The following is a 13,426-nucleotide window of genomic DNA, read 5'->3' on the forward strand; positions in this document are numbered from 1 at the left end:
TAGCTGAAAAAGTTAAAATCGTGAGAAATACGATAATCTACTGATTTTTAATTTGTTAAGATATCTTTGAAATATTTGCCTACCTAAGGTGTCTATGATTGTTTAAATAATGCAATTTCATGCCTTGATTAAAGAATATTAAAGTCACTGTATCTAAATGACTAACACAAAGCTTATAAATGTTCATTTCTTTGTTGATATTTCGATTTAATAGCCTCATCCATACTATTATTGAGGAGTTGATTAGTGAAAATAAGACACTAATTTGCATTTATCACCCAAATGCAATTCGAATCATTAGTATCAGTATAATTAAATAATCCTCGTTCCTAGTGCCTAAGTATTCAGTAAATTTGGAAGGCCGGCATTGCAACTTCTAAAGACTCACTTGTAGCTGTCACCGATTGTTCGAAAATGCATCCTAATTTTTATCCTCCTGCAATGTCTAAATGAATGGATGTTTTTTCTATTGTGTTTTCAAATTATACTAATTGCACCTTTGGAAAACGTATCAAAGTGGATTGGTTGGACAGTGAAAAATAGTGGTACTTAAGAAAAAACTTAATATTCATGTCCAACTCACGAGTGGAAATCTCTGAAACCTCTCAACAGTGAATAAGTAGGTATTGACCCATTTCGGAGAGTCATGACCACTCACCTAAGTAAACTGACGATTGTCTCGCTTCAAGGTGGGATGTAATGAATCAGCTATACGAGTAAACTATTAATTTACGGAATAACTATAACAATAATTACATGGAAATATTTTTATCAGAATAATTAATTGCAAGCTCATGAGCTTCCTACGAGATCCTTCTTAATACTGTCGAAGGGTTACATGGGTGAATATTCGATTAATTAGTAGGTATGTTCGCGGAGTTATATTTCCAGACACTACATAGTCGGTACCCAACAGCAATATGCTTGTCTCGTGGTTACATTCATTTACTCGCTGACCTTTTTCTAGAATTTTAATATCAGTTAAATGGATGATGAAATTCATAGTGGGCGAGGTTATGAACTTCTATTTAAATAATTATTTTCTACAAGTTGAAAACGATGTACATTTTTCGAAATAAACGTATTACAATTTGAAGTAGTAGTCTGAAGAACAGATAAACTGTCGCAAGTCGCAATTAATTCTATTATTGTCGCGAAAGCAACAAGCCTACAGAGATGTTTTATATTCCAGTCATGATTATTCGCAAGTTTAATAAAATGTGGGCGCTTACTGCAATTCCGTTAACAACCATAACTGATAAATTATATATTTCGGTGCATAGTTAATCGTCTGCAATCTCAACTTGAGCCAATGTTTTTGTTTACTCCTCGAGCATTGTTGCCAAGTTTGTTTCAATATGGCGGCTGTAAAACGGAAGTGAGGCTCGTCCAAGGTGATAGAAGGTAAGGTGGTCTCACTTCGCTGTCTACGTTTCGTTGATGACGTCACGGCAGACACCTCGCTCGGGCGCCTGGCAGGAACAACGTGCTATTCCCGGGTTTTTGCTGTCATATTTATTCAAGTTCTCACCGATTAGCTAGATATGTCGATGAAAGGACTGTGGATTGGTAGTATATATGTTTTTATCTGATTTCGTTCAATGAAATAGCCTGTCATATTCTAACTGTATATAAAAATGAAATAAATAAAGGACGACTTTGAACGCCGGCTATTTTTTGCATTTCCCAACGCACAGATTAGTCACCACCGAGCTGAAAAAGCGAAATATCCGAAGAACAACTAAAAGTGCCATTTGCAAAAACAATCTTATTAACCCGTGAACACAAAATTTCGTAACTACTAGTAAGTACATATAAAAATCAGGGAATTGGTTAGTTCATGCATGATTCAGTAAACCGTTCTTTCTTCCTCTCTCGCCTCCTAGAATGTACTCGTATGTCCCCAAGTCTTTAATGTTGGGTACCATTTTCATAACCTATATGATCCTATCCCAGTAATAGAATTGAAAATTAAATAAGCATACACTTCGCGGAATCCACGCAGATGGTAAAGCCTTCAGAAATGAACATCTATGTGAAGAATGATCCTATGAATCACGCTAGCCTCCCTATTTTCCTACTTATTATTGATCCTCGTTGCTTTATTTTTATATGAGAATGCCTGAAAATATCTCACTAAATAGCGGAGAGACCAACCGAAATTAACATTGAACGATTCCCAACCAAAATCGATCAACGATCTCAATAACAAGTGCCTTCAACTTAAAATAATGTCAATTGTAATCATAAATAAGCATTAAAAGTGACCAATTTAAACACATTCGCTAAATTATAATGACATTCATGGGGCGACATGAGCGAGGGGTGCCAAGTATTGCCAGTATTCTAATTAACAAGGAAATTTTAAAAATGTCGAATAACGCACAAGTTTGTAAGTACATGGTATGAAGAGAAAATAACAGCTTAGTTGAAGATAAAATTCATGTTGAAGCGGCTGTATACGAATACAATTTCCGACTCAGGCGATAATCTAAAAGTTCCTTTCGCACATCCCTATTGAAGTCTTCAACGGAGATGTGTTCGGAGAATCAGCAGTGATAAACCGTTCCTCTTGCACTTCATGATTCTCTCCTCCTTTATTTTCAGATACTTTGGAAAACTTTTCAAGATAATCAAATGAATATAAATTAGGAGCTATATATGTGTAAACGACTTTTATTTTTATAATTATATATCACCCAAAATAATAACAAAAGTGCAACGATTTTCCTACCTGTGAAAGGATATTTAAAGTCCGTTCTTTATAGCTTTATTAGAGCTGTCAGCGCACGTAGCTACCGTACAACGCATTCTTTATAATGCTTATATAACTCACAAGTAGTGGTATAAGAGCAGTAATGCATATGTACCGCAATATTCGTTGACAAAAATGTGAATTTTAATGCGGTGCATACGTAGAGTATGGCTGGGTGTCTGCCGTGACGTCACAGGTCTTCGCCGGGAGACACTGAGACCACCTCTCCTTTACCACCTTGAGGCTCGTCATCGTTTTTCAATCATAAATATCTTCCTTAAATGGCCGATAAGGTATCCTGAAAAAAACACATTGTGTTCACTGATTATTTGACCGCCATATATTAGTTTTTGAGGTAGCCTTATCGGGGAAAATCTTGAGAAATAAAATGTTGAAGCGAGGGACGTCTGCGTTCCGCCATAAGAGCAATGTAATTTTAAGCTGAATATCACGATTTTCAAATACAGTTGTTAGCGCTAAATGGCCGGTGACCCTCTATTATTTTTTCACAGATCGACAGAGGCATCATTTCTCTCCAATATATGAAAATATCAGGGCATGTTTTCGAAGGTCCTTGTAGTAGAGGTTCTACCTTAACACTAAAGCTACTCAGTGAAAACTGAAGAAAATTAAAGAACAAAATAACAATAATAATAATAATAATTTTTATTGGTCAATAGTATTCAGAAATACATGGACCTCGTCAGATAAAAGTAGTACAAAAATAGACAAGAGAAATGACATACAATCAAATATATAGGTTACATCAAAATACGATGTCATCAGTACTATAAGTAAAAAATTCATCAATAGAATATAAAGGATGAGTGACAAGCCATGCATGGGTCACCCTCTTGAATGTAGATAAACTGGTCATTCTAGCTGTAATGGGTAGGTGGTTAAAGAACCTAATGCTTTGATTAGGAAGGGAAGATTTGGTTTTCGTTAATCGACACTGGTTTATGGATAAGAAGTCCTTATTTCTCGTACTATAAGTGTGCGTTTCACATCTTTTAGGGAAGATATCAAGATTTTCTTTCACAAATATCAGAGCTTTATACACATACATACTATAAACAGTTAAAATTTCAATTCAATTCATAAAAATAAAATTCAATTTCATAAAAAGAGGACGACAGTGATCCTTAGACAGGGATTTGGTGAGTATTCTAATGGCCTTTTTTTGTAGCAGAAATACAGATTTTATGTCAGGGGCATTCCCCCATATTTCCAGACCATAGTCTAAATGGCTGTTAAAAAATGAAAAATATATACAACGCATGAAATCAGAAGGGATTGTCAAGCTTAGCTTTCTTAGGATAAAGAGAGCTTTCGATAGCTTTTTGCTTACTTCAGTGATGTGATAGCTCCAGCTAAGTTTAGTATCGAGGTAAAACCCAAGTAACGTAGTAGGCTTCAGGTTACCTGAGGTAGGCTTCAGGCTACAGATAAGCTTTTGCGTATCTACTATGTACAATCTATATCCGCAGTAGTTGAAGGCACATTAATAGTGGAACTAATTTTCAACACAAAGCTTTCCTCCATGTTCAATTGTACACCTCTTATTTCAACAATTTTTTGCAAAAGTTCTTGTCTTTTTAACCTATTTTCAAGGTCATTCTTAATACCTTGAAGTTTATTGGCTCGCTACCTAACATATATCAACTCCTCATTCACATCAAATTTGGCTGATAGGTTAGCGATTAGAACACAATTTTCAGCTATTGATACTTAGTGTTTTTAAGATCGTTTCGTTTTTTCAAAACATCCTGCAATATGCGTCGAAGCTGTATCGTTGGCAGATCTGGTGTCTTGTCTGCTTCTGGTGATACTCATGGAATTTATGCTTGCGTGCTGCGATACGTGACGAAAGAACAGGAATATAGAGGCCGTCTAGTAGGTGCGTCGTCTCGTCAAGACCTTTCCAATGCATGGTTCAAAGACCAGGGTTTCTGCAGATCCTCGAGGGTCCTTTCACTTTATTCAGTGAGATTTTTTCATGGTGGATGAAGTAAAGGCAAGCGCCCACTATATTAAACAGAGCTATCATTCTTAATTGGGTACCCTGAAGTTCCACGATTCGGCATGAATCTCACGCCACGAAGCACACACCATCAGAAAAGAGAGACACCTTACTGCTCAGGTTTTCCAGAAAGACAGGAATGAGACTGACAGGAGTGTACGTAAACAATGCCTTCCAAACATTCAAGTTGAAAAAGGATTCCAAAAAGCAATTTAAACTCCTAGGTAGCTGTAAGTCAAAACACAAGATTCTTATTTGAAAAATCATATAATACATACATAATTCTTCAAAATGTAATATGCTCAAATACCTATAAGAAATTAATGTGGATTGAATGAATTCCGGAAAGCCAATTTCAAATCGAAGATTACAGAAAGTCAAGAGACACGATACTCATGTTATGCACTAGTAATTCCGGAATAATATATTGAGCTCGGTTACTTCTATGAAATTCATGAGGAGCATTTCCGAATAGGCAATTTCAAATCGGGGATGCCTACAAGTCAAGACACAAGATAGTTTTCCAAAACTAATGCCATACATTGATAATTCTAGGCAGATATAATAAGAGCATATGAAATCATGAGGAGAGTAGTAATTCCGGAAAGGCAATTTCAAAACGGAAATGCTTTTAAGACAAAATACAGCATTCTTTTTCCTAAATTCATGAAATACACTAATAATTCCGGAATAATATATTAAGCTCGGTTTCTTCTGTGAAATTCATGAGGAGAGAAGCTATTCCGGAAAGGCAATTTCAAATCGGAGATGCCTGAAAGTCAAGTGACAGGATTGTGTGGTGATGTCCATCCGTTAATACTATAACCCCAAATCATTCTGAGAATTTACCTCATCCGCCATCCCCTACACCTAACTCCGCCATCCCTCACACTCTTGGGGGACAAGTATATTTTATTCCGTTATTCAGAGGGGATGATTACGTATCAATAGAAACCTTTTTCTAAAAATTAGATTTAATTCGTAATTTAAGTGCTTGGACCGAACATCAAACGTTATGTGTCGCGCGCTTACGCTTGGCAGGATCCCCTGCTGAATATGTGTCGGCTAATCCACACGTAGTCAAAAGCTTCAGTGATTTTCTTAGGTACTTACAACAGATTTTCGGCCCGCATTTCATCTGTCTCTCGAGCGCTTATTTTCCAGCTGCACTCAGCAGCCTCTGGAAACAGTAGCAAACTACGCAACACGGCTTCGGAAAGTTGCGAGGCAATTGCTTGAAACACTCGTGGATCCGTCCTCGGAAGTGGCCATGGCGATGATAGGAAACAGGCTTCTTTTGCAATTTTTGTCGGGATTACGAGAGGAAATAGGTCGCTTAGTACAAGTCAGACACCCAAAGAGTATGTTAGAGGCCGAAGAGTATGCTCTGCAGGAGGAAGCGAATGTAAAGAGTTACGCCGCCAAAAAAATAGACGCTCAGTATGTGCACATGTTGGACAGCTCTCCCTATGACCCTGCCTTCCCTCCACACCCAGCTGGGAGAATACAGAGAACACCCTCACTTTCCCTTTCCTCCTCTAGCTTTCCTGAAGTGAGCCACATCCCTGACAGACAAGGCCATCGCCCACACCCTACTCCGAGACCCTCTCCTGCTCACAAACCTGTCGTTCAAGATCGCCCTCCAAATGCCAACCGAAGCTGCTATTCTTGCGGAAAGGCAGGTCATATTTCTAAGTACTGTCGCTCGCAACCCCAACGCTGCTATAATTGCGTGCAAAATTCGCACTTCTCCAAGGAATGTCCACTTCAGTGTTGTGGGATTTGTAAAGAAATCGACCATCGCCCGCTCGATTGCCCCATCAAGAAGACCTCCGAGAAACCGGGAAATGGGATAACCCCGGCCGCGGGGTCGGGGACGAAGTAATTTTAGCAGTATCACCGGTATCGGGTATGGCAGTAAGAGTTGAAATATTGGGAAAGCCTTACCGTTTTTTAGTGGACACCGGAGCAGCAGTTACTATTATAAATGAGAAAATTTTTCCGTTTCATACTCTCCAGGTTCTGCCCTACAATCGACCAATTAAGAGCGCCTCGGGTCATTGTTTAAAAACTTCTGGCCAAAGCTACATTCCATGCGTAATAGGAGGAAATTATGTTCTTATCCATTCAGGAGGGAAAGGAAGAACCACCAATGTGGCCAGAAGAGGCGAAAAATGGTGATTTGTTATCATTATTTAACTTCGATAGCGTACCAGAAGGCGCGAGAGACTCCCTGAAAAATTTAATCAGCGAATATTCATATATATTCACTCACGGATCCACTCCTCTCGGATGCACAAATCAGGTGAAGCACGTTATTGACGTTGGTGGCCCACGACAGATTAAAAAACAACCTTATCGCGTCCCTCATGGCCTTCGACCTATTCTAGAGAAAGAAATTATTGAGATGCTAGCTCAAGGCGTCATATCACCTTCTACGAGTCCTTGGGCTGCGCCTCTCATTCTGGTGAAAAAGAAGTCATCATCAAATAATGGTATTCCGCAGTACCGTCCTTGCGTAGACTACCGGGCGCTTAACAATGTCACCGTTAAGGAAGTTTTCCCTCTGCCAAATATTGAGGAGACGTTTGATCAATTAGAAGGGGCAAAATATTTTTCAACGATGGACCTCTGCAGTGGGTATTGGCAGGCGGAGATGGATGAAGCAAGTAAACAATACACTGCCTTCAGTACACCAGACAGGCATTACGAGTGCAACCGCATGAGCTTCGGACTCACGAATGCACCCTCCACGTTCATGCGCTTAATGATGAAGGTACTTCGTGGGATGATCAACCATGGCTGCACCTGCTACCTGGACGACATCATACGCTATGATTCTACCCCCGAAGACCACATCAATGGGCTCCGAGAAGTTTTTAGCCGATTACGCAGTGCAAACCTTCGACTTAAGCCGCAAAAATGTAACTTCTTCCAGGAGCAAGTAGGATTTTTGGGCCATGTGGTGTCGGTCGATGGAATACGGCCGGACAAAGAGAAAGTTGAGGCCATAAAAAACTTCCCTATCCCTACGAATGTTCTGGCAATACAATCCTTCCTCGGTCTCGTCGGACGTTTCATACTGGATTTCGCGGACGTTTCAAGCCATCTCACACGGCTGATTAAAAAAGGCAACGAATTTGTTTGGGAAGAGGAACAGCAACAGGCGTTCGAGAAATTAAGATTGGCTCTCTGCACCCAACCGGTTCTTAAATTTCCTGATTTTTCGAAACCATTTCTTCTTTACACGGACGCCTCTACTCAAGCGTGTGGAGGAATATTGGCGCAAAATTTTGAAGATGGTGAGCACCCTGTGGCCTGTGCCAGCCGGCAGTTGCGTAAAGCTGAGAAGTCGTATTCCGCAACAGAACTAGAGTGCTTAGCAGTGGTGGAAATGATTAAAAATTTCGCGTATACTTGCTCGGACGAACCTTCATCCTCTATACAGATCATAAGCCGCTAAAATGGCTGCTAACGCAGAAAGAGCCGAAGCCGCGATTGGCGCGCTGGATCATGGAGATCACTGAATTTACGTTCGACATCCAACACCGACCTGGCAAACAACTGCCCCACGTAGATGCGCTATCCAGAATAATTCCCGGTATTAACGCCATCGAGGTGGAGATGGTCACTCACGAGCCAACGTGGGATAAGGAAAAAATACTGCCTGAGCAACAAAACTGCCCCCACTTAAAATCCTTCCATGACTTGGCCCGAATTCATGACCCATCCTTTCTCTACGATGAAGATGGACTCCTTTATAAAGTTATCCTCGGCACACCCGATCCTAAATTTTCCCTATGTGCACCAAAAGCTATGCGTCGATACATCATGGAGCGATGTCATGACAATCCATTAGCTGGACACTTAGGCATGACCAAGACTTTGGAACTTGTTCGCAGACACTTCTTTTGGGATGGATCCTCGGTGGATACGACTAACTATGATAACGGCTGTCTAACGTGTAAGAAGAGAAAGGAAAGAACCCAAAGTATACCGACTCAGCCCACAGAAGAAACCTCCTACCCCCTCGAAAAATTAGCTTTGGATATCGTGGGGCCTCTTCCGAAATCTTCCCGCGGAAATCAGTACATCTTGACCTGCCAGGACCACTTCACCCGGTATCCGGAAGCTGTGGCCATTCCCAACCAATCCGCAGAAACAATCGCACGAGCTTTTGTTGAAAATGTTATCTGTCGTCACGGAGTACCGAAATACCTCTTGACGGACCGTGGTGCGAATTTCACCTCCGACTTAATGAAAAATGTTTGTAAATTTTTGCAAATTAAGTCGATATTTACCTCCCCCTACAACCCCGCCGCCAACGGTCGCCTAGAACGAGCGCATCAAACGTTCGCGAATGTAATTTCCCACTATGTCTCGCAGGACCACACAGACTGGGATGACCATTTAAATTTTGCTCTTTTTGTATACCGGAATAGCAAAAATAGGATTACCGGGTATTCCCCTGCCTATTTGTTGTGCGGAAGGGAACTTAAAATGCCGTGGGATGCCGTATTAGAGCCCTCAAGCGTTTCTTACGCCGAGGAACCCCCCTACGAATTGGTAATAAAAAGAAGGCTGCAGATAGCGCATTCGCAAGCCACAGACTTCAGTGAAGACAACTAAGGGAGCGACAGGGAGAGGAATAATAAAGGGATATCCCTTCCCCCGCTGATGGTTGGACAAATGGTTCTACTGAGAAATATGAAGCTTCAAGGTGGTGCGAGCAAAAAGCTCGCCTCTCGGTGGATTGGGCCATATGAAGTAATAAAGGTGAGAAGTCCAGTCACCTATGATATTCAAAGCACTCAGCACGGTAGAACCCTCATTGCCCACCGCCGTAACCTTTTACCCCTACCACCTGATCCATAATCTTCGACCCTTGCCAGGTCGTGGAATCCGCCCTTAGAAGTCACTCCCTTCACCATGCCGCACCCTCGGAGACGCCCTGCACTCCGACTCACCATTGGTGGGAACGTTCGGTCGTACGAGTTGGAAGAGAGGGATCCACCGATTCGACACGTCGGACGCCCGAGGACACCAGGACAATTTTTCCCCACACCCCAGTGCTCCGATCCGTCAATTTATATTTGTGTGTGTGAAAGGACAGAAGACTCGGTTTTATGTTCTATATGTTATGCTTATTTGTTTTTTTTCCTCAAAGTTTTTTCCTTTGGACATACGAGTGATATATTTTGTGCAGTGATTTTAGAGATTTCTTTAATTGAATGCAGTGCAGTGTTTCCTTTAAATATTTTATTCTAGGAGTTTATAGTGACGATGGACGCAGTTATTCTTTTTTAGCGTAAGTTGTAGAGCTTTTTGTATTTTATTTTAGGACTAAACAGTTACATTGGACACATTAAGTGCAACATTTAGTGATTTAAAAAAATGTTCGTGTTTTTTCAAGGTATTTTTTTATGTTTAAGAGTCTATTCTTGACATTTGCATTGTAAATTGTTTTTTTCCCTTAATTGAAAATTTTGTGAATTTTTTCATTTGGTTTCTTTCTATGCTTTTTTGTATGTTCTATTTGTCTATTTTTGTCAATTTTGTTTCCGAATTGCTTTTTTCGTATTAGTTCTTATTTGAAATATTTATGTTGACTTGAGGCTGGAGCGCAAGGAAACCTATCCCTCTCCTTTCCACCTCACACCGTAGATTAATTTGCCGAGGGGGTGATGTGGTGATCGGAAGATACTCTGCGTGGCGGGAAAGGAGGCGTGACGCTACTTTTCCCGCTCTAGGGTGCGAGGGTCCAAGGAGCATTTCTGAGAATTCGGACCACGCACTAGGGAACTCTACCCTTTCCCGCTCCTACCCCCTTCCTGCCGGCCGCACCCCCAGGAACTAGATATATAGGGCAGAAATTCTCTCCCGGGGTGGACAGTTTTCTAGGCAGTACAGCGAGTGCGGTGTGTTAGTGCTTGGTCGGGACGACTTCGTCGTTCTAGGACTTCTGCGACTCTCCTCCGGGGACTCTTCGGGACCTTGACGCGGGAGCTGCGGTAATTCTCGAATGACGACTCGTGTGGGACTCGAACCGGGTACGACCAAGACCCAGACCATCAGCATCGCCTCTCCCTACTCGCCGCCACGTAAGTTTTATACCCAAGCATTCCACCTCCGTGCGAGCCAGCCTCAAATCCCCCCCCCCCCGTGCAAGCGTAAGGACGGAACATCAAGAACAATAAATCTGAGTTTAGTAACTCCCGAAGATCATTTGATTCGCTCTCCCTTCGGAACCTTATCCCTAGTAGGTAGCAGTCGTCCCGTCGCGGCAATTGTTTTCGAAGACGCATATCATACATTGATAATTTTAGACAAACATAATAAGCTCATATGAAATTCACGAGGAGAGAACGAATTCCGGAAAGGAAATTTCAAATCGGAGGTACCTCTAAGTAGAGAGACCAGATTCTTTTCCGAAACTAATATCAGACATGAATACATATCGAATAGTAGGTCATTTTATTATTATTTTAAAGCGAAAGGATTTCCTGTAATTCCTCCTCTTCCATTATGTCTTTTGGTATTTAATGGCAGCAGTAATCTCCTTCAAGGCATCATATAGCATCAAATATACCTACGCTGTAAAAGGCTTTGCTCCACGTTGTCCTCAACCTCTATGTCTTATGACATTTAGAGCAGCTAGAATCTACTTCACGGTATTTATTTGGCAACACGTAAAGCTGCGCTGATATCTTATTATAGTCTTTGCTCAGGGTCTTCACATCCATTCTTTCCTATGGTATTTAGAGGCATCATGAGAATTCGTCATGACATTTGTCAACCAAGAAAGCTGCGCTACATGAAACTTCACTCAACTTCTTCCACATCCATTCTCTCTTACCATCTGTATTTCACCCTTCCCCCTTCACTGTCTTGTTCGCTGTTTCTTACGTTCCAAGGCTGCTATTCTGGAAAAGCGTTGCAATAAATAGTATATGCTATTCCGCAGGTCATTATTGCAACGACCCCGTATTCTGAATGACGTGTAGTAATAATTTTGTTATGAATAGCATCATATTATTTCTTGCGCGAGCTATTTGGAAGCTCCGCCTCTTCCCGTATGAAAAACTTTCTGAACAGTTTTCGCAACCAATGAGGGAGAAGATATTTTATATGTATTTTTCTGTATTTTACGGAATATTGACTTGCAATTACAAATAATTGCTTTATTTGCATTTAAAAATTATATTAAACCGTGGATGTATATATAATACGCTTTGAAAATCCCATTTAGGAAATCAGCTGTTTGTTGTAGTTGTGATAATATCACAATGGCTTCAGGCAGGTGGGTTAGGTCATAATTTTATTGTTATAGTGATGATTTATCGGGTATAAATATTGAATCATTTACCTATATCCGATCGGTCCTTTATCGTGAGATATATGCTATGCGAAATAATCATTGAAAGCTAAATATGTTTGATTTTCTTCGTAATTGTGTTAGGCTTCGAAGTCTGTTTGTTCGTTGAATGTCAAAATAAATATGTATCAACTTTTATTGCTTTGCTCGTGACGATATAGCTCTACTGTATGAACTACAAGCTTTCGTTTCTAATACTAGCTTTATATTATATGACTCCCTAATTTCATTCTCTGTTTAGGAAATGAAGTAGGTGGCAACGTCACAGCTGTGCTTTCATGTATTATGATGGAATAGTATCGATATTTCAGCTGCAGATTTGGAAAAAGCAGAGGGAGGTGATGGTGAATTTGAGGATGGATGGAACAGCTGTGAAAAAGTGAGTCTAACAATAGTGAATCGTGTGGAAAGTGCTGTTGTGTCACTTATTATTGTTTTCGTATCAGCTGATTTTAATATGCTCACTAAAATTTTTGATAGACCCTGAACTGTGCCGATATACTGAAACTTAATTGTGTGAATAACTTGCTTGCCTATAGAGGAAACAATTTGTATTGAATTCAACATGATATACATTGCATTAATGATGTACATGGATATTCCATTAAACGTTTGTGGTGAATCATATTTGTTCGGAAACTTTATTGGTGTTCGGAGAAATCCTTTGTTTTCAAGCAAGTAATTTAAGTGACTGCCCGTGTTATAATTAAGTAAATTTTAAGTTTTAATTGTAGAAGGTAGCGAATAGTGGGGAAAATAATTTTGACTCGTTGCATGTATTTGTATACATATACTGTCCAATTGAGGAAATGAACGGCTGATCACAGTATATGGTATTATTATGGTAATATATGGTTTTCATTGAAAGCTATAACTATTATTATATTTGTCGAGTTAGTGTTTGAACACACGCTTGAAAATTTTCAAGAATCGACCTGATAGCCTACATTGAGGATGTTTCAGTCGCACGTCAAGTAATGAAATAAAATTATGAATTGTAAATATGAATAAAACACGGAAAATTTGGGCTAATCGTAGTAATTCTTTGCATTAATTGTTATTGTTTTCGTACTGTCGATGAAGCAAGCTTGTGTTTCATATATTAAGCTCGAATTTTAATTTCTACCCAATTCACTTAACTAGTTAAATATTCATCAATTATGCTACGGTTATTTAATTAAAATAAAGCAGATATCATTTTATTTTTGGCTATTATTCCATTTTTCAATACTTGATTAGGTTACTTTAACCTCAGAAAAACAATTCGACATCG

The 13,426-nt window shown here is 40.0% G+C and overlaps 1 protein-coding gene across 1 annotated transcript in view; it reads left to right on the forward strand.

Moving 5' to 3' along the window:
• Positions 1-8,291: 8,291 nt before the first annotated feature.
• LOC124171236 (sialin-like) overlaps positions 8,292-13,426 on the forward strand; it is a 229,792-nt gene continuing 224,657 nt past the window's right edge. Inside the window, exon 1 of the mRNA XM_046550379.1 lies at positions 8,292-8,742. Within this exon, the coding sequence (XP_046406335.1) occupies positions 8,292-8,742 (451 nt within the window). The remainder of the gene's footprint in view (positions 8,743-13,426) is intronic.

This window comes from Ischnura elegans, chromosome X (assembly GCF_921293095.1).
Source record: "Ischnura elegans chromosome X, ioIscEleg1.1, whole genome shotgun sequence".
NCBI lineage: Eukaryota > Metazoa > Arthropoda > Insecta > Odonata > Coenagrionidae > Ischnura > Ischnura elegans.